The 26,448-nt window shown below is 40.4% G+C and overlaps 1 protein-coding gene across 7 annotated transcripts in view; it reads left to right on the forward strand.

Annotated features, from left to right (window-relative positions):
• Positions 1-26,448, forward strand: part of LOC139336735 (unconventional myosin-XVIIIa-like) — a 166,937-nt gene that overhangs the window by 101,519 nt on the left and 38,970 nt on the right. For all 7 annotated transcript variants that reach the window (XM_070970932.1, XM_070970934.1, XM_070970933.1 and 4 more), the window contains 9 exons: positions 5,186-5,314; positions 10,812-10,955; positions 11,531-11,620; positions 11,790-11,909; positions 16,415-16,526; positions 20,628-20,755; positions 22,307-22,461; positions 23,092-23,215; positions 24,768-24,875. In XM_070970932.1, coding sequence (XP_070827033.1) covers positions 5,186-5,314; positions 10,812-10,955; positions 11,531-11,620; positions 11,790-11,909; positions 16,415-16,526; positions 20,628-20,755; positions 22,307-22,461; positions 23,092-23,215; positions 24,768-24,875 — 1,110 coding nt within the window. The remainder of the gene's footprint in view (positions 1-5,185; positions 5,315-10,811; positions 10,956-11,530; positions 11,621-11,789; positions 11,910-16,414; positions 16,527-20,627; positions 20,756-22,306; positions 22,462-23,091; positions 23,216-24,767; positions 24,876-26,448) is intronic.

Raw genomic sequence — 26,448 nt, forward strand, 5'->3', positions numbered from 1 at the left:
AAGATCTAGTATTACAACAGCATGGTCAGATTCAGTTAGGGTTAAATATGAAAAAGTAATCTGTTCTGCTATATGAATGATCATTTGTGGGGAAAAAAGAGAATTCTTTGTGTGTGTGAGAGAGAGAGGTATCTACATGACCAGATTATCATAGATTATAAAAATGCATCATAATGAGGAGACAGTGATTTCTTACATGGGGCATATACTGTATATCGTGGCCCTACCTTTGTGCATTTAATTAACATTATTCCATTTGCAGACTTAATTTTATCATTAAATATCTTTACGATATATAATAATCATTGATATAGGAAAAACTGTGGAATACTCCAAAAACAAGTTCACTGGTAATAGGTGATTGGGTATGAAAGGAGCATCCACAAGCAAGGATGGAGTGTGGTTCACCACTTTCTGTAACTGTACTGTATAAAAGATTTTGCTCCATGGGCTCAGGAGCACTTTGCAAAACTGTTTGCAAATGACTGCATTCTGTTTTCATTTATGGTTTACACAGAATTCCAACCGAGTAGTAGTTCAACTGATGCAACTACGACAAAAACTATAACTAAAATGTCATTATTATTATTATTGAAATGGTAGTTTCAAATGATCCTGTCATATCGGTTAACCATCCAACATGTCTGCATTTCCTGTATTGATTTCTGTAAATCAGAATCAGATCAGAATCAGAATCAGAATTACTTTATTTATCCCCGAGGGGAAATTGTTTTTAGCAGTGCTCCATGCAAAACAGAATTATAGATTAGAATAAAAATTAGAAAGAAGGACGAGAAGGAATATATATATAAAGGCAATATAAAAGAAACAGAATATTAATACTAAGGATATATGAAAATAAGAAATATACAAATATACAGAAATATCTACTCAATGAATGTACAACAATATGTACCGCAATACAATTGGATGTGCAAAATTGAGATGTAAAATAGTTCGTCTACAAATAATTTCATGCATCCTGTTTTTACATCTTACACAGGGTCCTAACTTATTTGCAATCAGGGTTGTTTAATTGAAAATAGATACAGCTGTACAAAATTATAAGAACTCTGGTGATGGACAATCATCCTGGTACCACTCCAATATGTTGGTCTATTTGCTGTGCGACGACTCCCAATTTATGTTCTGCTGCCATGACCGCTTATACTCATGTATTACTTTCAGTAACAGTTCTGCCTTGTCGTCGGTCCAAGCAAAGAAATCCGTCTAACTTTTGGATGGATATTGTTTTCGCTCAAAAACACCATCTTAAAAGGAAAAGCATTAGTGTGGACCTTGCCTAAATCCGTCCAGCAGAAATTCATTACAAAAAGCGAACCCTTTTTGTTATTCAGTTAAAATTTTCTGCTAATCTCTCAAGCTATAAAGTTGAACACATACAGTGTATTGCCTTAGTTTTGTAGTGGGAATGATTATCAACCAAAGTATGTGTCATCCATGACACATGAAGTGTGGACTGTTTGGTGTGGGGGTTTTTTCTGCAAAATTAAAGACATTAACATCAAAGCTGATATATTAATTTGAGCTGATTTTGTAGTTCCAATATATGGCCACCAGCTTCCTCTTTGGATAAAAAGAACTCTGTTGAAAAGCTTCAAGCTGATCCAATTTACTTCACCTATGGGCGTGACAAAAAATATGTATAACAGAGACACTGTCAGACATAAACAAGCGATACTTTTATGTTTTGGGCCAGTAAATACAACACATGGGGCTATATTCAGCCTCTCTAGATATTCAGTGATGACCAGTAATGTTAACTGAACCTCTGTCATGGCACTACAACAGCATCACACAGAGAACAACAAAGAAAGTACGTCAAAGGGGCACAAACATAATACTAGTGAATGTAGAAACAGTGGACTCCCTGCCTTCCCTGCAGAGACACAGAGAGTTCCACAGTAACTGCTCATGGCTGGTCTGTCATGGCTACGAACACCACAGCTATACATGTAGCTATCTATATTTATAGTGAGCTGCGGTGTCTGTCCATGCCTCGCCCGGTGACAGTGGCAGCTAGCCACTGCACGGCTAGGTTGACTCCCATTTGATTGCCAGCATGTGCACTTACTATTTGTGTGGGCTGTCAAGGGAAGGGTTGTCACAAAGGTCTTGCAGTCTGGGCCAATATTTATTGCACAACATAACATAGTTGTATTGTTGGGAAGTCTCAAGGTCCGCATGACATCTAAACAATCTTAATTTGGGTCATACTCATACTACAAACAGTACTTTCTCTGTTGCTTCACCTATTTTGAAAAGGAACAGTTGCATCCTCTGAAGGACAAAATGTCACTCAAACTCTGCTTAATGAATCTATTTCTACAAAGAGCTGTCGGCTAATTCAGGACAGAGGGACAGAACAGTGTCTCTCTCCAGATACGGATTATCTTGAAGGAGTTACGGGCATTATGATCTATGATGCTTTTATAGGGGTCCCAGTGTCAGCCCATTATGACTTTCTACAGTCAAAAATGAAATTGTGCACGCATTGGCATTCAGAAGTACAACTAATGCTACCCAGATTATTAGTAATGGAGATGAAAGACACAGGAAACTTTCTGGTCAAGACTGTAATAATCAGGATAGGAAAATCACTCTGGTCGAGAAGAAATTAACAGAGAACTTACAACCCCGATTCCAAGAGAATTAGGACATACATTTAGGACAAGTCTGGACTGCAGGCAGGCGTATCTAGTACCTGCACTCTTTTACCACAAAGCCACACTGTTAGTGACACGTAGCAGCACATTGTCCTGCTAAAAAAAGATGGAACGTCCCTGCCTGTATGGCAGCATGTGATGCTACAAAATTTGTATATACCTTTCAGCTTTAATGGTGCCTTCACTGATGTTCAACTTACCCATACCATGGGCTCTAACACAACCATACCATGGTAGATGCTGGTTTTTAAATTTTGCACAGGCAAAAATCTGGATAGTAGATGGAGGACACAACGTCTATGATTTCCAAAAACTGATATAAAACGTTGACTCGTCAGACCACAGCATGCTTTTCACTCTGTGTCAGTCTCTCATAGATGAGCTCAGGCCCAGAGAAGTTGACTGTGTTCCTGGATGTTGTTGATATTGGGCTCTATATGGCTATATGAGTATCAAATTGCTTGGTAGAGGCAATAAACTGTGTTTACATACAATGGTTTTTCAAGGTATTCCTGGCCCATGTCGTAATATCCATTATACAATCATTTCAGTTTTTAATACCGTGCCACCTGAGGGATTGAAGTTCACAGGCGTTCAATTTTGGTTTTTGGCCTTGCCCCTTATGTGCAGAGATTGCTCCGGATTTTCAGAATTTTTAAATTGTAATATGGATTGTAGATGTTCAGTGAAATTCCTAACTGCCTTGCATTTATGCGAGTATTTGCCCATGCAGTTTTTCACTAAACTGTGAATTTGTCCCAGTCTTTCTTGTGAACAACTGAGCCTTTCGAGGATGCCCCTTTCATATCCAATCATGACACTGCCCTGTTACCAATGAACTGTTTACCTGTGGAAAGTTCCAAACAGGTGTTTTTGGAGCATTCCACAACTTTTCCTGTCTCTTGCTCACTCCGTCCCAAGAATTTCTTCATATTTGGCACAAACTGTCACTTGGACTAATGCATGATCTCATTAGAATTTGCAGATCAAAGGTTAAGTTCACACATTTTTGGCCTTAACTAATTATAACAAAATTGTACATCTCTCATAGAATAAAATGATAATGTGATGACATTTTGTATTTAAAGGTCTAAGATCAGCTTCACTGTGACATCATAATGTTCTGCAAAAGTCCTTTTCAGGCCATTATTCAACACCATAATTCTTTTTGTGACTGCATTTCACATTTGGTCAGATACTGAATTGCTGGTGACTGTATAGATCTTCTGTGTTGCCAGGTTGAAGATATCTGTGCAGCATCCACATTTATAGCTTCTCTGCAGCAACATCCATATTTGAAACATTGTACTCCACCACAAGCTCACTGGTTCTGCTGATACTGAGCTTCAAGTGATTGTTGTTGCACCATGTGATGAAGCTTTCTATCAGTCCTCAGGACTCTGAAATCTGCATTTTTAAGATTTTTCTCAATAGGCAAGCAACATATGAATCAGAATTGAAGAGGTCTGCAGTTTGTCAATTCACTATATGAGTTCATCAGATATAACATACACTCAGTTGAATCCTCGTCACTTTTTGGTCACCATTTGACAGATGATTTGTGTGTTATCTTGTCAAAACATTTAACTATTTTCAAATAATCAGTGTACTTTGCCATCTGTTGCAAAAAAAAAAAAAAAAACATGATGGAGTCTTATCCTTCCATTGTAACACATGACGTTCAGTGTTCTCAATGGAGCTTCTTTTCTTTGCTGTGTGGTCCCTGTGTGGTCCCTGGGTGGTGCCTGGCAGGCCCATCTAGTTATCCATCTGTGGTTAAAATAAGTAGTTGTCTTTTCTGAAGAATCCAAACAAGATGGAATTACCTCAGTCAGGGATTAAACACCCAACATGCAGTGATGGGCAGTTTTTTTCTTTGCCACCTGGGTGCTATGCCAGCTACATGTCTGAGGTCAGTAATGTGCAGGAGATAAGAATGACTTGGTGGGTCATGTAAATGTTTGGAGGATATAAAATTATAGAACTCAGAAGCAGTTCTATTCCCACTCATGTAAAAACATTCCCATTCATATAAATACATGAAAGTGATTGGATATTGTTTCGTCTGTGAAATAGTTCAGTCTGTGATGTTTCCATTTCTAAAAAAAAAAATTATTTGGCAGGATATTCACACTGATTTTGTCTTTGTCCCAGGGAGGACAATTTCAAATCCATGCCACACAGATCTGTGCAGCTAGATCATTGAACAGGTTCTTACAGGGCTAAAAAAAGACTCTTACTGTACTTGTTCATTGCTTCAGAAAGTTACTGCATTGTCTTCAAATCTGATCATATCAACATAGAGCTTAGGAGATCTCTCAAAAATAATGATCCTTACAAACTTTTAGGATTCAAGTGGGTTGAAATCTACTTGAAATCGTAGCAAGTCTTTGTGTAAATGAGTTAAGAACAGTTAAGTATTTGCAGCTGTATGTGGCCATGTGTTGCTACCTTCAAGAAAAGAATTGTGTAGAACTTAACCCTGTCTCCTTCTGCAGGTGTTCTTCAGAGCAGGAACTCTGTCCAGGCTGGAGGAGCAGCGGGATGATCAGACCAGGAGGAACATCACTTTGTTTCAGGCTGCCTGCAGAGGATATTTGGCCAGACATGCCTTCAAGAAGAGGAAGGTAAGGCTGCTGCACATAATAGGATGAACCGATCTCAAGGGTCTATCATGGTACATCATTGAAGCCTCATATTTAGTGCTGTTTATGAAAACAATCCTAGCATTCTTGATAAAGAACTAATTCAAACGTCAGGAGCATGTGTTTTGTGGGGGTAATGGTAATGAATGTAAGAGATCAGATGTTCAGGGAGATATCACAGAATACCCCACTCTCAACAAAAACGAAAACCATGTGCTTTATTAAACTGATACTGCCATATATTGACAGTATATATACTGATATTGATATATCAGTTTTAAGGTGGTTTGTGTTTTGTTTTGTGTATCCTTTATATGTAATCTCTGGCCCTAGTTTCACATATGGAGAAAAGATAATTTTTCTTTCCATGATAACATAATTAACAGAGCTTTGGAATTTCCCCTTGCGGGACTAATAAAAGTACATTGAATTGAATTAATGCCACAGCCTCATGTTTTTCTGTTTCATAATGCTAAGATGTAAGGAAGAGTTGTTGTTGTTGTTGTTGTTGTTGTTGTTGTTGTTGTTGTTGTTGTTGTTGTTGTTGTTGTTGTTGTGGCATTTGGGCTTTAAGTTCTTAATTAAATGTTAGGGACTGTGTACTGTATCTCGTTGTGGCCTTTGGAAAATATGTGGAAAATCTTAAGAAAGCACAAAGCTGGCAATAGTAAAATAATTTGAGAACTTGAGATAAACTTGAGGTTCTTGTGTTGTTTCGTGGGGACTTCTGGTCATTTTGGTTGCTTCTCTCTATGCTGAACTGATAGTGTAACACTAAATTTGAGCTTCAGATTACAGTTCCTTGGTGATCAGCTGTCAATCTGCCAAAGGAAAACAGTCCTGAATGGATAGACAGAATGTCCATGTATCCTCTTCAACAAGATACAAGTGCTTTTATCTTCAGCCACTTGCATTACACTAGCACACACTAGCATTGGTCAGTGGCTGTAAGAAATCACCCTCCTGTCCTATGCAGCATCTCATTGTAAACATATTAATTGGTACAACAGATGAAGTAGAGTGATTGCACTTGTTAGGTTGAGAAGTATTCCCTTTAGTAGTCATATTAGTAGTTTGGTCTTTCTTTGTGGCTGGTCCACCTTGAATACACAGTTCTCAGCATACATACAGTTGATACAGTTTTTTCATTTTACCTTGTACAGATGACAAGCTCTAGTTTTCCAGCTCTCCAACTGCATACATCCATATGCCAAAACCATTCACATAATCAATGAGGATTGTGCAAGTTTCTTCTTCTTCCTACTGATTATATAACAGAGTCAAAGGTCATCTCTCTAGCTGCCAGCATCTCTCCTCAGACATTGTCCAAACAATCAACAGCCTCCTCCAAGCAACTGCCAGCGCTCTGAAAATAATTGAAGTAATTGATGGTCACAAAGCAAGAGAAGGCTTAAAAAGATGGCAGGTGTTTTCAGGTAATATTTTCCTCAGTTTGTAATGTAATTATGAAATGGCAGTTATACGAATGGTCAAGGTCAAGCTGAGGTCTGGAAGACCAAGAGAACTGCCTTTGACTGCAAAAGACCTTCATGAAGATTTACTTGATTTATTAAGATAATCTTCAAGATTTAGCAAACTCTGGAGTGATGGTGAAACATCATTGAAAATCTCTTGATAGACCACAAGAGAGCAGTGCATGCAAGACGACCAAAGAACCTCACAGTCATTTGAAAAGAAAAAGAGCACTCTATCATTCTCAAATGGAAGTTTGGAACTTTTGGAGTCTTCCTAGATCTGGTAATCTGAGCAATCTGGAATGAGCCCAAGAATCCAATGGTCTCTCTGAATGAGTTCCACAGTTCCTTTGTTGAGATGGTTGAACTTTACAGAAGGACAACCATCAGTACAGCACTCCACCCTTCAGGCCTTTATGGTAGCGTGGTCACATGGAAGTTGGGGCAATGGTTGACATTTTTGGCAAGACAATGACCCAAAGCATACCAAGAAAACACTTTGGTTTCAGCAAAATTGTGAAAGTCCTGGAGTGGCACAACTGGAGTTGGGACCTAAACCCAATAGAGCATCTCTGAAAATAGCTCCCCATCCTGCCTATTTGAGCTTGAATGATTGAAGAAGAGGCTTGCCAAGCTTTTAGTATCATTTCCAAGCAGACTGAGGTTGTCGTTGCTGCCAAAGGTGTTTAACCTTGTGAACCAGTGAAGGGACTGAATTCTTATGTAGATGAGATATTTAAGTCTTTTATTTTTGATAAACTCACAAAACACACCAAACCCTTGTGTTGTATGTAGATTGAGGAGAAAATTTATTGAATCGCTTTTAAAATTAGTATGAAACATAATAAAGTGGAAAGTTTAAAATTTTGATCTGTTCTTCTTATTGTCTTATTTTATTGCCTCTATATTGCCACAACACAAAATCAATTAGTTTGTTCCTCCATCTAGTCTGTTGTCCTGCTCCAGGATGGGAATAAGAAAACGGAGAAAGGAAGGGAAGCTGGAGAAAGAGAGACAGTGCCTCACCATGGGGGAATAGACAAATAGAAGAGATCCGCTGACTGCTTTTGAAGCCATTCAGTCTGTCTCTCCCCTCTCTATCTCTTTGACATTCACGGGGTGCAGTTGAGAGTTGGGGAGCATGGGGATTCCGCTGCCAGCCAACCAACACTGAGCCTAATTAAACAGTTGCCTAAAGACAGAACCTCCATTCCACCTCCATCCTCTCGCCTGGGAGGGAGGGAGGGAAGGAGAGAGAAAGAGAGAGAGAATCAGAGCCTATTTAGCGGCCTGCCAGGTGTAAAGGAGAGGTAGAGGGCAGCGGAAGATGCAGACATGTCATTACAATTTCTTCCTCAATCATTTAAGGTGACCACTGCTTACTTCTGCTGCGTATACTCAATCTTTACATTACTGTAATACATGTGTGATACATGTGAGTCACAGTCAGCTACATTATAATGTAACCAAACACACAAACTCTCCGCAATAATCATGCAGAGAGATAACATATTTTATACTTTCAGGGCTTAAACAGCACTAAAATATTGGAAATATTACAAAGTAGCTTTTATGATTGGCTGAGGCGTTTCCATTATGTCGTTGATGTTGTTGCTATGGCGGCTGCTATGGACTCTGCTATTGCTGAAACCACGTACCTTGCTTGTTTGAATCGTTGTTTTTGCTTCGTGACGTTATCTGAGCTGTTATGTCATTTGTGTTACCTTATGTGACTGGCAAATTTTCTCAAAAGTGTCAAATAGGTGTCAAAAGTCCAGTGCTTTTCCTGGAGTTCCCCAGTGATTTCTTCATCAGATTTGATGGGACAAGATAGAGTTATCAAATCTGACCTTACGTTCCACATCTCTGATTTAATCCCTGCACTTTTCATATACTGAAAAGTGGATGTATTTTGAGGCTAACCTTCAAACTCAGTGCCTCTTTGCTTGACATTATGGGAAAATCAAAAGAAATAAGCCAAGACATCAGAGAAATGTTTGTGGACCTCCACAAGTCTGCTTTATTCTTTGAGAAAATTAGTAGGTAGGTACCTTGGTCATCTATACAAACAACACTCAAGTGTAAACACCATGGGACCATGCAGCAGCTATACTGCCCAGGAGGGAGATGCATTCTGCCTCCTAAACATGAACATACTTTGGTGTGAAAAGTGTAAATCAATCCCAGAATATCAGCAAAGGACCCTGTGAAGATGCTGGAGGATATGGATACAAAAGTTTCTATATCCACAGTAAAACTGAAAGTAATCTGAAAGGCAGTTTAGCAATCTTAGCAAGCCACTGCTCCAAAATCGCCATAAAAAAAAAGCCAGACTACAGTTTTCAACTGCACATGGGGCAAATATCTTACTTTTTGGAGAGGTCTGATGAAACAAAAATGTAATTGTTTTTCAATAATAACCACTATTGTGTTAGGAAAAAGGGAGAGGATAGCAAGCCAAACACCATCCCAACTGAACCACAGGAGTGGCAGCATGATGTTTCGGGGTTCTTTTGCTGCAGGAGGGACTGGTCCACTTCACAAAATGGCATCATGAGGAAGGAAAATTGTTACTTTATATACTAAAGCAACATCTCAAGACATCATCAAGGAAGCTCGATCTCAAATGGGCCTCCAAATGGACAGTGACCCCAAGCATTCTTCCAAAGTTGTGGCATAAAGGCTTAAGGAAAACAAAATCAAGGTATTGGAGTGGCAATTACAAAGCCCTGACCTCAAAAAGCCTGTGCGAGCAAGGAGGCCTACAGACCTGAGTGATTTACACCAGTTCTGTCAGGAGGATTGAGTCTAAAATTCCAGAAACTTATTGTTAAGAGCTTTTGGAAAGCTGCGTGAAACCTTAGACCCAAGTTAAACAATTTAAAGGAAGTGTTACAACATACCAATTAACTGAAAATGGAAAATGACTTTTCCAGTTACATGAACATTTCTAACATATAAATGTATGGGCAATATGTTTGAACAGGCCCAGATTTTTTATTTTTATTTTACCTTTAATTAGGACCTCCCAGTGATGCCAGTCTTTGCAGTGTTGAACGCAGAGATGTATCAACAGTATAAACTTCACAGCGGCTGCAGCCACAGACGCATCTATTAAAATAAGAAGAGACTGCCCACAACACATCGTACAGCGCCTGGGATGCCCCAGAACACCCCGACAAATTTTTTTTTTGTCTTGGCACACCTAGTGTGACATCTCCCACAACATGTTCCTCAGCATTTATCAGTCAGCTGCTCTCTCCAGAGAAATAACGGAAGCGCTTCATCAGCCAGGCGAGTAGCTGGTTACACTGTCATAACATTATCCACGGTCCAAATTGTGGGACTATGCTTATCGTTACTCCATCGTCCATCTAAAGACAAAACTATGGGGTAGTCAATAACAACAACAGCAACAACAAGAGCCTTCATTTGTTGTGCACCTTTCCTCCTATCAGCAGCCATGGGCTTCTCTAAGTAGCTGCCTACAACTAAAATTAAACTAGGTGATGCCCACAAAGCGAGAAGGACATTAGAAGATGTCAAAGTGTTTTCAGGTAGCAGTTTTGACAGTTCTTAATGTCCTTAAGTTAACAGGACCAGTAGAGGTTGGCTGCAATGAGCAATTGTATGTTTGGAGAAAAAAAGAATTGAGTGAAAAGAAATCAGAAACTCAAAAAACATTTGTCACAATATGGCAACCCTATGGAATGAGCAAACTGCTGGATACTTTTGCATTTTCAAACTTAATATATTCTTTCCTTGACCAAATTAGGAATTTTGCTGCTCCAGTAGCTGGCACAATTGTAGCAAGTGGTAAATCCCCTGAGTGTGTGATTTCACACATGCTACTCACACACTACTCATTCCTGGTGTTCTTCCTTTGCCTAATGTTGTTTGTTTATATGTGTGTGTGTGTGTGTGTGTGTGTGTGTGTGTGTGTGTGTGTGTGTGTGTGTGTGTGTGTGTGTGTGTGTGTGTGTGTGTGTGTGTGCGCACGATAGATTCAGGATCTGGCCATCCGCTGCATCCAGAAGAACATAAAGAAAAATAGTGGTGTCAAAGACTGGCCGTGGTGGAAGCTCTTGACCACTGTCAGACCTCTGATAGAGGTGCAACTCACTGAGGAACAGATCCGTGGCAAGGACGTAAGTATACACACACACACACACACACACACACACACACATACTATACTGGTACATGTTGATAGGAATGGTGTGTGATGTAGGCTTTTGAATTGCTGCTATTTTCTTTCAAGTCACAACTACTCTCCCAAGACACAGGAAATAACAAGCATTTTTCTAGTGGAAATGTAAGACTGATGGATTTTGAAGTCTTATATAGACTCTTGATAGAATTCAGCATTATTTCATTTTATGTCTATAGTGGCTGTCTTTAGATTTAACCATTTTCATGGCAAAATGTCAAAATTTACGAGCTCTGAAAATTGACAAGAGACAACTATCATTTTGTATTGAAATTTTCATAGTGAATATTTGTTTGATGATAATATTCAATCTTTCAAACTGCATCACATCTATCAGATGAATATAAGAAGTAGTGCACAAGGAGAACACCCAAACACACCCATAAGATTTAGCAAATATTTGTCCATAGTTGTGGGTATAATTGATTTATATGCTGATTAATTCACTCCATCTGCTGTATCCTCACAAACATGTCTGTCAGTCATTAACACCCTCTGTCTTTTCCCACTCAGGAAGAGATCCAGCAGCTGAAGCAGAAGCTGGATAAGGTGGAGAAAGAGAGAAATGAGCTGCGACTCAACAGCGACCGCCTTGAGAGCAGGGTAAACACACAGAAACAGACATACATAAGTACAGAGGCGGATGTAGGACACGACCATGGTTAGAAATTAGCACACAAATATACACACAGTAAATCTTCCAAGTTATCCATAAATACAGTGTAAACATGGTTGATACTTAATCTGTGTGTATGTTTGTGTGTTTCATCAGATCACAGAGCTGTCATCAGAGCTGGCTGATGAGCGGAACACTGGGGAGTCAGCCTCCCAGCTGCTCGAGACTGAAACTTCTGAGAGACTCCGCCTGGAGAAGGACATGAAAGACCTGCAGGTAGATACACACACACACGTGCGCGCACACATGTTGTGACCTGGTATTTATCACGTTGTAGGGACAAAAATCTGTTTACACAGTCACATTGTGGGGACTCACCTCCCTTATGGGGACAAAATGCAGGTCCCCTTAATGTAAATCATTAAATTTTAGGGTGCAGACTGAGGATAGGGTTACAGGTTAGGTTAGGTACAGGGTTAGGAACAGGCAAATAGTGGTTAGGGTTAGGTTTGGGTAAGGGCATCCTAGTTAGGATAAGGCTCCAGGAAATGAATGTAAGTCTATGTAATGTCCCCACAAGTGATAAAAACACAAACACATGCGCACACACACAGACACACACACACAGACACACACACACACAAGTAAGATAAGAGAACTTCTGTAAAGCAACACTTAACCCTTTCGCAGTAAAGTGATAAAGTTTTCTCCCACACAGCCACTTAACAACACAGTTTGGTTACTGACTTGTTCAGCTACAAGTTTAGCATTAGCACATCAGCTTAAATTATTGAATAACAGAACTTTCCGTATCCTATTTATCAAAGAAGTATTTTCTAGATTTTCCTCTGATGTCCTTTGGCTGCTCTGCCTCAATTCTGAACATAGAGCTTTAGCTACTTTTTGCTAAAATAACAGCTAACTGCTGCTAAGTAGCAGCCTCCTGGTGAACATGGCTGAACAGGACAGAAAAGGACTCAAAGACTGACAGAGTTTCCTGATGGACCGATACATGTACTTGTTGTTAAATATCCGCTAACTGCTGCTAGGTGTTGCTGCCATTAGCTGGTTCTCATGTGCCAGACTAAATGATCCCAGCTCTTTGGGTGTGTGGTGCTTAGCTTCAGATGCTGCTGTGAGACAGCAGAAGAACATAGTTTGCTAGGCTATAAACCACTGTCTGAATGAGTTTTTCACCCATAAAAAAAAATACAGTCCTGATTTACAGTATGTAGCCTTTAATTTGTTCCGTGTTGGGGAGTGCATGTACATACGGATTTGGTCTTCCTTTAGTCCTTTGTTGTAAAAACAAATACATTTTTTCAGAGATTGCTTGATCCACAATGGGCAGCAGTAGCTCAGTTCATAGGGTCTTGGCTGAGGGACCACAGGGTGGCCGGTTTGAGTTCAGTTTTGGTAGCTGGAGAGATGCCAGTGTCTCTGTGTGCCTGTGTATTAAGTAGTATTCAGATTGTAAAGATGGATATCTCCAAGCGAAAGTTCTTCTTCGTCTAATGCTGAAAGTTAACAGTACAGGCATGTTTTTTTCTACATGAGTTGATGTTCAAGTTGATTGCCATTTATATTCTCTCAAAGCATTTTCAGTTGAGTCTTAACAGATTTGGATACATCCTCTATCTTTATTTTCCTGAAAAAAAGTTTAACATTCTTTTTATCCTGGATGTTGCAACAGTTTTATGTGTGAGGCTCCAAGAACATTTTAGTACACTTACACACTGACACTTACTTTTTTGTGAAATAATCTTGATGTGAATTGTTCATTTCAGCCAGTGAATGCCACCCGTTCATGAGCAGTTCCACATTTGTGAGATTTGATCATAAGCATAATCAGTACACCAAAATGGGCTTATAAGGCCACCTGTTCAGCTCAGTTTGTGACCAAGCTTCTTTCGCGAAGATGTTCCTGAAGAGAAAAAGAAGATTTTCACCGAGCTTCAAGTCCTGCTGTTGAAATCCAGTAACACACACATACACATAACACACACAACACATAACAAATTCAACAGTGCCAGTAGTGGTATTGGTGGACCCAACACATAGACATATAGTAATACAGCCATCCACAGTGTGTCGTCACAGCAGCACTGTGCTGTGCCAGAATTATAGAGAGAATGGTTTGACACAAATTTAGATACTAAAGAGCGCCTTTCTAAATCAAAGCAACCTTCATAACGACCCTGTGAGAGAGTTGTTCCGTAGTACAGCAATTACATTGTCAGAAATGGTCCTTGCACTGTGCAAAAATACACTCTGAATTCCAACTGACGCTAAAGGCTTCAGCAATCTGACTTAATGTGTATTTTCAAAATCTTGTCTGGGACAAAATACCTGAAATAAATTGACATGCACCATATGACTTGTCTAACTCAACTTAAGAATGCCTTTTTGTAGAGGACTGTAGATTTTGTGCCCCATCTTTTACAATTTGACCCTATATTTAAATGCACTTAGTACACATGCGGGCTGCACGGTGGGGCAGCAGGTAGTGCGGGTGCCTCACAGCAAGAAGGTTGCCGGTTCGATCCCCGGGTCAGGCGGGGCCTTTCTGTGTGAAGTTTGCATGTTCTTCCAGTGCATGCGTGGGCTCTCTCTGGGTACTCCGGCTTCCTCCCACAGACCAAAAACATGCTCATTAGGTTAATTGATGACTCTAAATTGTCCGCAGGTGTGAGTGTGAGTGTGAATGTTTGTCTGTCTTTGCATGTGGCCCTGCAATCGGCTGGCGACCGGTTCAGGGTGTACCTGAACCGCCATTGTAGCTGGGATAGGCTCCAGCCCCCCGCAACCCCGAAAGGGATAGGCGGTATAGATAATGGATGGATAGTACACATGCTGCACTCCCGCAACAGTGACGCTCACAAAGTCATTCATACGTCATGTACACTGTCTGTCTACAATCCTCTTCCTGTTTTTCTGCTATCCACCAACATTTTCTCCTCCCTCTGCCTCTTTCACATCTACACACACACACACACACACACACACACACACACAATTCTATCATTATAATGTCGTCTCACAGCTAGAAGGTCCTGGGTTCGATTCTCGCTGTGTGCGCTGGGGGCGCGCCCTCCACCATGCCCTCGGTGCCTGCTACTCAAGGAAAAGGGGCCTTTCTGTGCGGAGTTTGCATGTTCTCCCCCTGTTCACCTGGGGTATCCTCCAAAAAAAACCCCCCACTAAAAAACATGCAAGAAGATCACCACCTGACCAATGGTGACGGTCTGCGGAGGAAGACTTACCAGGATGGGTTAAATGCGGAGAAAATGGCCGTTTCTCAATATGCGTTCTTCTCTTTCACATCTACACACACACACACACACACACACACACACACACACAGAGTGACAACGGTAATTGTGAAATCATATTGTCAGGCCATTACTCCACCACTACCATCTCCCGGCTCCCTCGATCCATTTAGTTCACTACTTGACATTTTTGACATATTTTTTTCTCTATTTTTATGGAGGGGTGTTGGGATATATTCTTTCCAGTGACTGCTCAGATAGCCATGGGGACAGGCTGACTACAAATAGCCCAGCTTATAGAAATGTGGGATTGATTTTTTTTTTTCTTCTTCTGTGTGTGATTGAGGGAGAGACACAAAGTGGGAATGTGGGAATTCACACAGAGGGAAAGGGTAATTGCATGTTGGGAATGTTGTGCAAGTGTTGCATCTGTCCAGGAAAATAAGCATTGAAAATAACAGTTAACAGTAATTAATGGCACTACTATCAAAATGAATGCACAGGTAAGTTCCAAAGTTTCCATATGCTTGAAATGAACATGTCTGTTACCTTGACAGTTGAATATTTTATGGTGTTTTGGTGTGTTTTTCTGACAGAATGAGTGGAAATGCACATCCATTTTGACAAAAAATATCCAAAAATGTCCTTAACAAATCCATTGTGTCTTCAAGAAATGTAACTAAATCTTGTAGCTCAAACATACATACATATGTCCCATTGTTTTGAACATGATGTCTTGGACTCAGGGATGAATTGATAACATTTTGGAAGTCCAAGGTTAAAGCTCAAGGTCTTACATCCCATTCTTGTGAATGCGATCTCAGGAATGCCTTGAGGGAATTTCTTCACAGATTTGGCACAAACGTTCATTTGGACTCAGGGATGAACTGATTAAATAAATTGGTAACAGGTCATAGTATTATGGTTGGGTTTGAAAGGGGCATCCTGGAAAGGCTCACTCATTCACAAGTGAGGATGGAGTGAAGTTCACCACTTTGTGAATACACGTTTGTATAAAGGATATTACATGAGCTCAGGAACACTTAGTGTATGTTTGTCTGCAAATGATTACATTCTGTTTTAATTTACATTTTACCCAGCATCCCAACTGTTTTTGAATCAAGGTCATATTTGTAAAATAAATAACATGACAATCTTTTTTTTCCACAGAAATGTTTTTTTTAAACTCTTCCCAAACTGCATCTTAATTTTTCAGAGCAGCCTTTCTACACATATCCACTCTGGATCGCAGTAATCACATCATGATGAAACTGACTGTGATCTTAGTTTTTTACTCTCAGCAGGATACCTTTCAATACTACATCAACAACCATCAAAGCTTTTCTCTATAGGCCACTGGAACTTAATCTGGTCCACTGTGTCTGTGGTACCTAGTGTGCTTATTTTTGAGCTCCAGCTCATGAAAACTTGTAGAACTCCTTGGTTCATCTATGGAGACCGATGTGTTCATGTTGTCACAGAAACTGCTCCTGCTCTCTCATCCAACAGACCAAATTTGACAGCATGAAGAAACAGATGGAGTCCATGGAGATGGAGGTGATGGAGGCTCGACTCATCAGGGCTTCCGAACTTAATGGAGAGATGGATGATGACGACACAGGTCAGACACACTCCTACACACAGACATGATGTGGACAAAATAACAGAAGTGCTGCAGCCCAGCAATAATTACCAATCTGCTGGGACTTTTGATATTTCTGTTGTGTGGCTTTAAAAACTCACCCATAAAAATGCTAATAATCTGACAAAGCCGCTGGACACCCACACAGGCATTTGATTAGATTCAGTTGAAGTGGCAGTTCTGTGAGTTTTGTCACATCTGTTGAGGTTGAACAACCTAAGCCTAGGTGACAGTGTTACACTGTACTCTGTAACAGACTGAGGATTATCCTGTTCATGTTACAGTAACAAGTAACACTACCAGGAATGTGTGCTTGCACATATTTTGATGTATTCCTGTGCTTGTTTTGCCAATGTCAGGATCCTTACTGTGTTGGCACAGAGAGTTTTCTCAAGGCCAGTCTGATATGATAACTTTTTTTGTCTGATCAGCAGTCTCAAACTTTAGATTTGCAATGATACAAAACAAGTTGGAATCAGAAAAAGTTTAGCATTTGGTCTTAAAAAATGGCTTGAGCAATTCATTGATTTTCAAAATTGTTTCATTTTCAGTCAGTCAAAGACCGACAAAGACTCGACTCAGTGCTCTCAGTCCTCTGACGGTTCCATTAATAATAACACATTAATAAGATAGAAATGTATTGAATTAGATGATTGTGAGCAACAGTTCTGCAGCAGCAGTGTGAACAACGAGTTAATTTGCTGAACAGTCTGTAAGCAGAACCTCAGCAAATGAACACATTGAGTTGATTGAACATGTCTAACAGTCAACTTGGCCTTGGTATTGTGTTTTTGTGTTTTTGTCCACTCCTAGTCTAAACTGTACATACACATACTCCCATGCAGACCTTAATAGTAGTAATTGCCCTCTGAAAAGCCCAGTGTGTGTTCTTCAGTGGAGGTGGAGGAACTGCAGGGGTGGTGTCTGATCGATGCTCTGACAAAAGCCAAGAAAAATCCAATGTGAAGAAGTACATTAGAAATGGCTCAGTTATAAGTGAAAAATGAAGCAAGAATACAGTTCCAGATGCCCTGCAGGCAGGCTGCCAGCTTTCTTTGTGTGGAATGTAGACTTTGTGAATGTAGAATTGATTTTTGTCTTCATAGCGTCTTCATTCATGCTGCATAGGATGGAACAGCTTTGCTTGTTTGTACCATAGCAGAGCTTTGATTCAGGTGAAATGGCACTGCAACACTAGCATGAAGGTATTTTTCGTGTCAGCCTTGATGTGCATTAGTCCACATATATTCAGGCGTTGCCATATAGAGATATTAAAAAAGTAAGAAATAGATAATAATCATAGTTTATTTTTATAGTACCTTTCAAACAAGAATTGCTTCTCAAAGTGCTTAACAACAAAGAAGTCACATGCACCAAGTAAGACAGCATGAACATAAAACAGGGATAGAACATCAGTGTAAAATAAGATGCAGAATAAAACCCAAAAAAAAAGCATCAAAGGTCTCCAAACTTTCTTATTCCTTTAATACAAGGCAGTAAGCAATTTGAGGCTTAATAGGCAAGAACTCAAAGTATTTTGCCTTGAGTGCACACTCTACCATCCGGCTTACACAAAGTAAACAAGCATAACCAGTCTCAATTAACTGAAATAAGGCGATTTCAGCCTACCTCAGAATGTTTTCCCACGGGTTTAACCTCACTGTGGGTATTATCTGTGCTGGGCAGAGCCCGAAACTGCCCCAGAAAAAATACCTACATCTAGGCCTAATATACAGTAGGTCTCATGAAAGTTTGTGTATTTGAGTATTGGAACTGACTTATTTTGTAAAATCAGAGAATTTAAAATGATGGATAAAGTTCTAAACTTGGCTGTAAGTGAAAATCAATGTGATTCTATTTCAGTTGAGCTTAATGCTTTGACCGTGTCTTATTAATTGGAATTCCCAGATGTTCTCTGCACATCTATGAAAATATCTTATAGACTTAGGTTTAAAATGGAGGCAGCAGTAGAATCCATCCATAGAACCATCTATCCGTAAAACAGAGAAATCTCATACTCACCATGCTGATGTGAAATAAAATTTTCATCAACTTTCCCATTTTGTCAGATGCTGTTAGATTACAGTCAACTCTTGTTGCAGATATTTCAAATTAAAGCTTACCTGGAATGGGAGCGATTAGATTTTTAATGTGAAGCATTTGTGCAGGAAGTGTTGAATTTCAAGGATGACACCTTAACAGTGATTTAAAAATAATCAGTAAATATAACCAATATTAGCGTGTATAAAGGGAAGTGAGAGCAGCAGAGTGTTGATTATGACTTCACTCTGTTGTTGTACTGATGTAGTGTTGTGGAATTATACTGGATTCATCAAGACAGTAATTAATTATCAGGAAAGGGTTGCTTTTGCATCAACAGCAATTTAAACTGGACCAGATCAGGAAACAATGAGGGTTCTTATTAAAATACATTCAAATACACACATTTGAGACTGACTTCAGGTGTAACTTCAGGATATGTTGAGCCATCATTTTGGAGCTCTGGGGGACAGAGTTCAGCAGGGTAACAGCTCTGGGGAGGAAGCTGTTCCTGTGCCTGCTGGTGTGGGAACAGAGGCTCCTGAACCTTCTGCCAGATGGTAGGGGGGGCAAACAGTCCATGGTTGGGGTGGGAGCTGTCACTGCTGCTTCTCGATGGCAGTTGGCTGGGTACCAGTGATGTACTGGGCGGTTTTCACCACCTGTTGCAGGGCCTTCCACTCGGAGGCTGTGCAGCTGCCATACCAAGCTGAGATGCAGTTGGTCAAGATGCTCTTGATGGTGCAGCGGTAGATTTACCTAGGATTTGATGAGCCAGGTTAACTTTCTTCAGTCTCCTCAGGAAGTAGAGGCGCTGTTGAACCTTCTCTATCAGAGGAGAGGAGTTGAGGGTCCAGGAAAGGGTCCTCAGAGATGTGGACGCCCAGGAACTTGAAGCTGGAGACACGTTCAACCTCAGCCCCATCGATGTGAATGGGGGTGTGACTGCAGTCTTTGGTTTTTTCTGTAGTCCACAATGAGCTCCTTGGTCTTTTTGGTGTTGAGGGTCAGGTTGTTGTCAGCACACCACATCACCAGCTGCTGTATCTCATCCCTGTAGGCTGACTCATCGTTGTTGTTGATCAGACCTATCACCATGGTGTCATCTGTGAACATGATGATGAAGTTGGTGCCATGCACAGGCACGCAGTTGTGGGTGAAGAGGGAGTAGAGGAGAGGGCTCAACACAAAGCCCTGTGGGATGCCCATGTTCAAGGTCAGGGTTGCTAAGTGGTCGTCTAACCTAACAGACTGGGGTCTGTTGGTCAGGAAGTCCAGGGGGGGAAGACAGCATTTTAGGTGTGCTAAGACCAGCCTCTCGTAGCATTTGGTGATGATGGGGGTGAGCGCAACAGGGCGAAAGTCATTAAGGCCCACTGCAGCTGACTGCTTCGGTACTGGCATGATGGTGGTGGTCTTGAAGCACGTGGGGACTGCTGCCTCAGCTAGTGACAAGTTGAAGATGTCAGTGAAGACCCCAGCCAGCTGTTCTGCACAGGCCTTGAGCACGCGGACAGGTATGTCATCAGGCCCAGCAGCCTTACAGACGTTAACTGTACTGAGTGCAGAAAGCGTAGAAGTGGTTGAGCTCATCAGGGAGGGAGGCATTGCTGGTTGGTGGGGCTGTCTTTTTTGGCTGATGCCACATGCGGCGGTCATTTGACTTTTACTCTTTAAATTGAGACTTCCACAACATAGAAATGTTTTATTCCTTGGCCATATAAAATGTACTAAAAAATGATGATGTGGGACTATGTATATGTATTTTTCATGCAAAGGTCATATTATGTACCTTTGTACTAGATTTGCAACTATTATTAATATGAAATAGTAAATAAATTTTGCATTGATATTTTATGACACATTGAAGTTGGGGGGTATTTATTTTGGACTGAAATCCGCATTTCAGACTAATGCTGTGTTTTTGGGACAAATGTTTTCTTATTGAAAAATGCATATTTTAAGGGAGGTATGCAGCAGTGTAAGGTAACAGATGTAATAATGGTGATGAAGCACGCTGAGAACATGCTGATGTAACAGGAGGAGAGTGGAGGCTGAAGTATGAGCGAGCCATCAGGGAGATCGAATTTACCAAGAAGAGACTGCAGCAGGAGTTTGATGACAAGCTGGAGGTGGAGCAGCAGAACAAGCGGCAGCTGGATAGGAGGGTGAGTGGACACGCTGGAGAGGATTTCACTGATAAACACCTTCCACTGTAAATCTTTCACATAGTTATTGGGTCCATTGTAAATCTGTTACTTAGTTATTGTGTTCCATCTCAATATAATGACTACCATGCAGCTCTTATTTTAACTGTTCATTTATTTTTAATTGTATATATTCAAATTAAGTTTAAGTATTAAAGAATTAAGTGAAATCAAATTGTCCATACATGTATTTGTGTATGTCTATGATACAAGCTACTGTATAAAGCTCTACCCAAATTAGACACTTCCAATCTGAATATGCTTGTTTTATTATTACAACATTTCAAATAGTTTCAGTTACTTAAATCCACAGCAAACCAGAGAAGTTTAGTACAAAACTGTCCAAGTCCACATCAAGTCCAAGGTCTCTGAAAAACATGTCCAAAGCAAGTTTGAGGTCCAAATATCATTACACAGTAGGTCATAATAAGACTATTTGAAATTTCAGTTCAGATAATACAGATAATCTTGTGTAGTGATTATTGAGAGCTCATTTATGTGATGAAGATTTAAACCCTAACCCTACAGACATGGAAACTTCACCTGGAGAATGATGAAAACACTCAAAAACAATTTATACTATTAAAACAAGTCAATAGTGATTATTAAGAGGGATTTTTAATTGACCTCACAATGAAATTGAATACCCTGGTTAGTGTTATGATCATTCCCTGTAGCAAATAGCTTAGATCCTCAGCAAATAAAACATTATTATATATTATATATACTATATACAGTGGCTTCTATAAATATTCAGCCTTCTTAAATTAACTGATTTGTCTGAAATACAAATGATACATTGAGATTTATTTCTGTGCAGTATGTTATTTTAAAGGACTGGCCCTTGAAATGAACTATTTTAAAGTGACAAATTGGTTTACTGTTTGCATATTATTATACAAGTATTCAACACTCATGTCCCATGAAGTTTGCACAGGTGCGACATATTGCTCTACTCGGGGCACAAATGCCTTACCATTGGACTCTACCTGTAAAATATTAAAATTCTCACTGGACGTTCACAAATTGAGAAAATGCTACAAAATAATATCAAATTGCATGGATATCCCAGTGAGCACTGTTGGATCAATAGTGAGGAAATGGAAGCTGCATCATACCACCTGAGCACTGCCTACACAAGGCCTGTCCCTCAAAACTCAACATCAGAGCAAGAGGGGGGCTTGTGAGGAGGCCACCAGCTATCCAACAATCACTTTGCTTTGAAGGAGCTACAGGGATCAGTGACCAGTCAGCCATATCAAGAGTAACACCTAAAGCTGGCCTGTATAGGAGAATGGCTTTAAAGAAACCGTTACACAAGAAAAAACACATCAAAGCACATCTACAGTTATGTGTGGTGCAAACCTAACACTGCAACAACCTAACAACTCTGTGTGTGTGTGTGTGTGTGTGTGTGTGTGTGTGTGTGTGTGTGTGTGTGTGTGTGTGTGTGTGTGTGTGTGTGTGTGTGTGTGTGTGTGTGTGTGTGTGTGTGTGTGTGTGTGTGTGTAGATCAGTGACCTACAGGCCGATAATGAGGAGTCCCAGCGAAACATCCAGCAGCTGAAGAAGAAAACACAACGACTGACAGCTGAACTGCAGGACACTAAACTTCACCTGGAGGGCCAACAGAGCCGCAACCATGACCTGGAGAAGAAGCAGAGGAAGTCAGTACATACACACGCAGAGCATGTGTCTGTAGATAAATGTGACTTCACACAGTTCTATTACTTTGTTCTGCTCTGCTCCCATCATGGTATGCAGAGAGAAGTCTGCAGGTCATTTGTTTCTGTGTGTGTGTGTGTGTGTGTGTGTGTGTGTGTGTGTGTGTGTGTGTGTGTGTGTGTGTGTGTGTGTGTGTGTGTCCATGTGTTAATCATGTTGTGGGGACATAAATCTGTTCACATTGTGGAGACTCGTTGAACTTGTGAGAACAAAATGTTCCACAATGTGAATTTTTACATTTTAGGGTGAAGACTTGGATTAAGGTTGAGCTTAGGGTTAGACAAGTAGTGGTTATAGTTATGGTCAGGGTAAATCTCCAGGAAGTGAATGTAAGTCTATGTAATGTCCCTAGAAGTGATGAAAACCTAAAGTGTGCGTGTGTGCGTGTGTGTGTGTGTGTAGTTAAAACAGAGGCAGGATATTCCAGCTCAGGACATTTTAAGTGATTCGATGTTTTCATGAACTTTTGCACCATGAATTTTGCTTCTCAAAGTAGTAGCTGTGCTTCATTAGAGTGTTTTGACAATTTTAATTAGTGGAGTGTGTCAACATGCATGTGTGTTTGCATGCAGGTTTGACAGTGAGCTGAGTGCAGCCCAGGAGGAGGTGCAGAGGGAGAGGAGCCTGAGAGAGAAACTGGCCCGAGAGAAAGACATGCTAACTGGAGATGCTTTCAGCCTCCGACAGCAGCTGGAGGTTTGTGCCTTTGTTTTCCAGTTTGTGTCACAAAACTCTGAGGTGATGATTTTTTGAATTTTTATTTTTTTATTTATCTTCTCATTTGTGTAATTACACACAGATTTGCTCTAGTGATGGTGGGATTTTTCTCTCTGCAGTGTCTATTTATAGTTTATAGTTTATTTTCATGCCTGGTGACCACAAAAGAAAAGTACTCATAGATTTTTTTCCACCAGCACAATCCATAGTAGACACTCTACAGTCTCTGTAGTGAGCAGTAAATTGAAATTTCAGACACTAATCCTCATCATGGTGTCGCACAACAGTAATTTTCACACCAATAAAGTGCATCACATTTCATTGTGAGATTGTTAGCTGGAAGCCATGGATAGCTTGCATGTCAACTCATTCATCACCATTACAACTGAGCAAATTCCATTTGCTGAAGATGACTCTGTGGAAGACCCTGTGTGGTTGAACGTCCGTTGGTTAAATCCGATAGAAAATAAGAAGACAAGAAGGAAGATTTGTTTTAGCAGATTTCAAAGCAGTGCCTCAGAGGCACAGAGAACATTAAAAAAAGCTGTCTGTCACACAATATCCCTTATTCAGATATAATAGAAATAAGGCTGGAATCCGTGTGAGTTTGATGTTTGACAGGTCCATTCAGAGCACTTTGTATCATTCAGCTAGTCCTGTCTTCTGTTCAGCTTATGTTCAGAGCACCAGATCAAAATTTCACTTTAGTAGCTTTGAAAAAAAAAATTAAGCAATTTTGAATTATTTAAACACATTTTCACATAATGTTAAAACTGTGTGCTCATGTACTTAACTAATTAATAATTAACTTAATTAAATCATAAATAAAGACACTAGTTCGAAGGTGAGCCATATTAGGATGAAATCATTTACAGTATTTCTTATAGAACTACTGTTGTATGTAGTAGCTCTATTGGTTGTTATTTGGTTGTTATTTTATTACTTGGCATGTGATTTCTTTTAGAGAAAAGTGCCCAAAATACAGGTGCCATCAGTGCCAGCATTCTTATAAATTACAACGTGAAAAAACAGATAAAATGCAAAAATGAACACAAATGTAACAACTACCAACAGGACACAGAGAGCATGTAGAGGATGCTAAATGAACGGAAACAGTATGACTCACTGTTTAGCTGTGTTTGAAAAGATGGTTGGACTGTTAATTCTCAGGAAATGTTTCTATGATGTTTGTCTTCCTCGTGTTTCTAAGTTATATTAAGGGAACTATTCCAAGATGTCAATTTTTTGCACTACTTTTATCAGTTTTAAAAATCTGCATGTCTTGTGCTATATTTTCTACTCATTCACTCCAAATTCAACATCCCCTGTTTGATCAGCATAAACTTGTGGATCTTGATCACATGTACAAAAAGTTCTGTATGTTTGCACTGGAACTTTGTAATTATGAACCCCAGTTGTGGAAATATCTCTCTGTGTGTTTTTACACTTTGTAGCTGCCCACTGACAGCTTTCCCTCCAAACATGTATGTCTGTTACTGTGTACTGACCTTCCCTTCCTTCTGTCCTGCAGGACAAGGATCTGGAGATGTGTGCAGTCAACCTGAAGCTAGACCAGCTGGAGGCTGAGCTGCAGGACCTTAACTCCCAGGAATCCAAGGATGAGGCATCGCTGGCCAAGGTCTTCTTTATTCTCTTCTCTTTTATCATTCTTTTTTGCTGGGTTTCACATTTTTGCTATTGAGTCCTTTCAATCCTCTAACAGTTCTGTTAGTAATAGTCAAGACGTCCAGTCTGTTACACAAATACAATCTTACAATATAAAAAAGTTCAAGTATTGTATTATTCAAGTGAATAAGCTCTCTCTCTATACAGATGGAGCGGCCTCGAAATTCCCCTAATTTCATGCTGGGGCCCTAGCGGGTCCGTGACCGGTCCCTGCTCTGCAGTAGGCGGGTTCGTGACTGTAATGAGACCCCCCGCGATGACGTCATCGGCGCGGGGCCAACTCGTAACGCCCCTAAGCTCCATTTGCGGAGACTACCTGCACTCGCTCGATCAGTCCACCAGGAGGAGCAGTCATTATTACCGTGTCAGCTTTGCTGAGTCGTTCATTAGATCTGCACATAGCCTCCACTGCTGTAAGAAAAACTGCTTGTCTAGTAGAGCACCCTGTGCAGTTTTTTAAATATAATTATGCTTAATCATCCACATTATTGTTGTGCTCGCTCACAAACTTCTTGGATCTGCTCATCTGCCCATCCTGCCTTTTCCTCCACATCTCTCTCCACCTTTGGAGAGGCTCCCAGCGCATCTCCGCGTGCCGAGTGATTTGTGCCCACAAAATTAATCGTGAATAACAGAAGTTGTGCGTCGCGTTTTTCTAGCATTCTGAACTGCTAAACAGTTAAATGTTTAATACTCTGCCTGATTCGTGGAGCCACTCTGCTTTTCAGTTGGTGGGTTTCCTGTTTGTAGCGCATTTTAGATTTGCGGGTCGCTATTTGATGCGGTGACCAGCAATACGCAGAGTCCTGTATGTGTGTGTACTGTATATTACTGGACAGAAATCATTTACAGTGCGCTGAAGAGGGAGGGACGGGAGGATGAAATGCCAATTTCAGCCTGTGATCTGTTAATGTCTGACTGAACAGCCTCATGGAAGTGATATTTTACAGTTCTACATATTTTAATCTAACGAAATTTGTTAAAACAAGTCACTTGGTGCTTTCAAAGTCATGTCATTGAGCTGAAAGGTTCCAGATTTCGTTCGTTTTCATCACTCTGTCTGTGTGACTGTCTGTGTCCTCCTCTCTGTGTCTCTGTCTCTTTTTTCAGACTGTTCACGCAATGAATATAAACAGTAACTATTAAAAAAAGTTATAGTCGCGGGTAAACATGGTGCTCAGAAGCGCACCAAGAATGCATTTTTTACGTCAGGCGTTGTGCACGCGTGTTTGATATTAATATTGTGCCGCTGCACCTCAAATAAATGTTTTTTTGGGAAACGGAAATGTTCAACATGACTTCATCATGTTAGACCAGGCAGACAGGTTCTTACTACAACATCAACTCTCCCTCCGCAGCCAGCGAGCCTCATCCCCCGCACGACACCTACATTCAATCATGAATAATCCTAATGGGCCAATCAGACCCATGAAAAAAAACAATGTTGTGGGGCAGAAAGGGCCAATGGGCCGATGTAGATGGGCCAATCTACTTGTTTTTATTGGCCAATCAGTTAACACACACAC

Source organism: Chaetodon trifascialis, chromosome 9 (genome assembly GCF_039877785.1).
Source record: "Chaetodon trifascialis isolate fChaTrf1 chromosome 9, fChaTrf1.hap1, whole genome shotgun sequence".
NCBI classification, from domain to species: Eukaryota; Metazoa; Chordata; class Actinopteri; order Chaetodontiformes; family Chaetodontidae; genus Chaetodon; species Chaetodon trifascialis.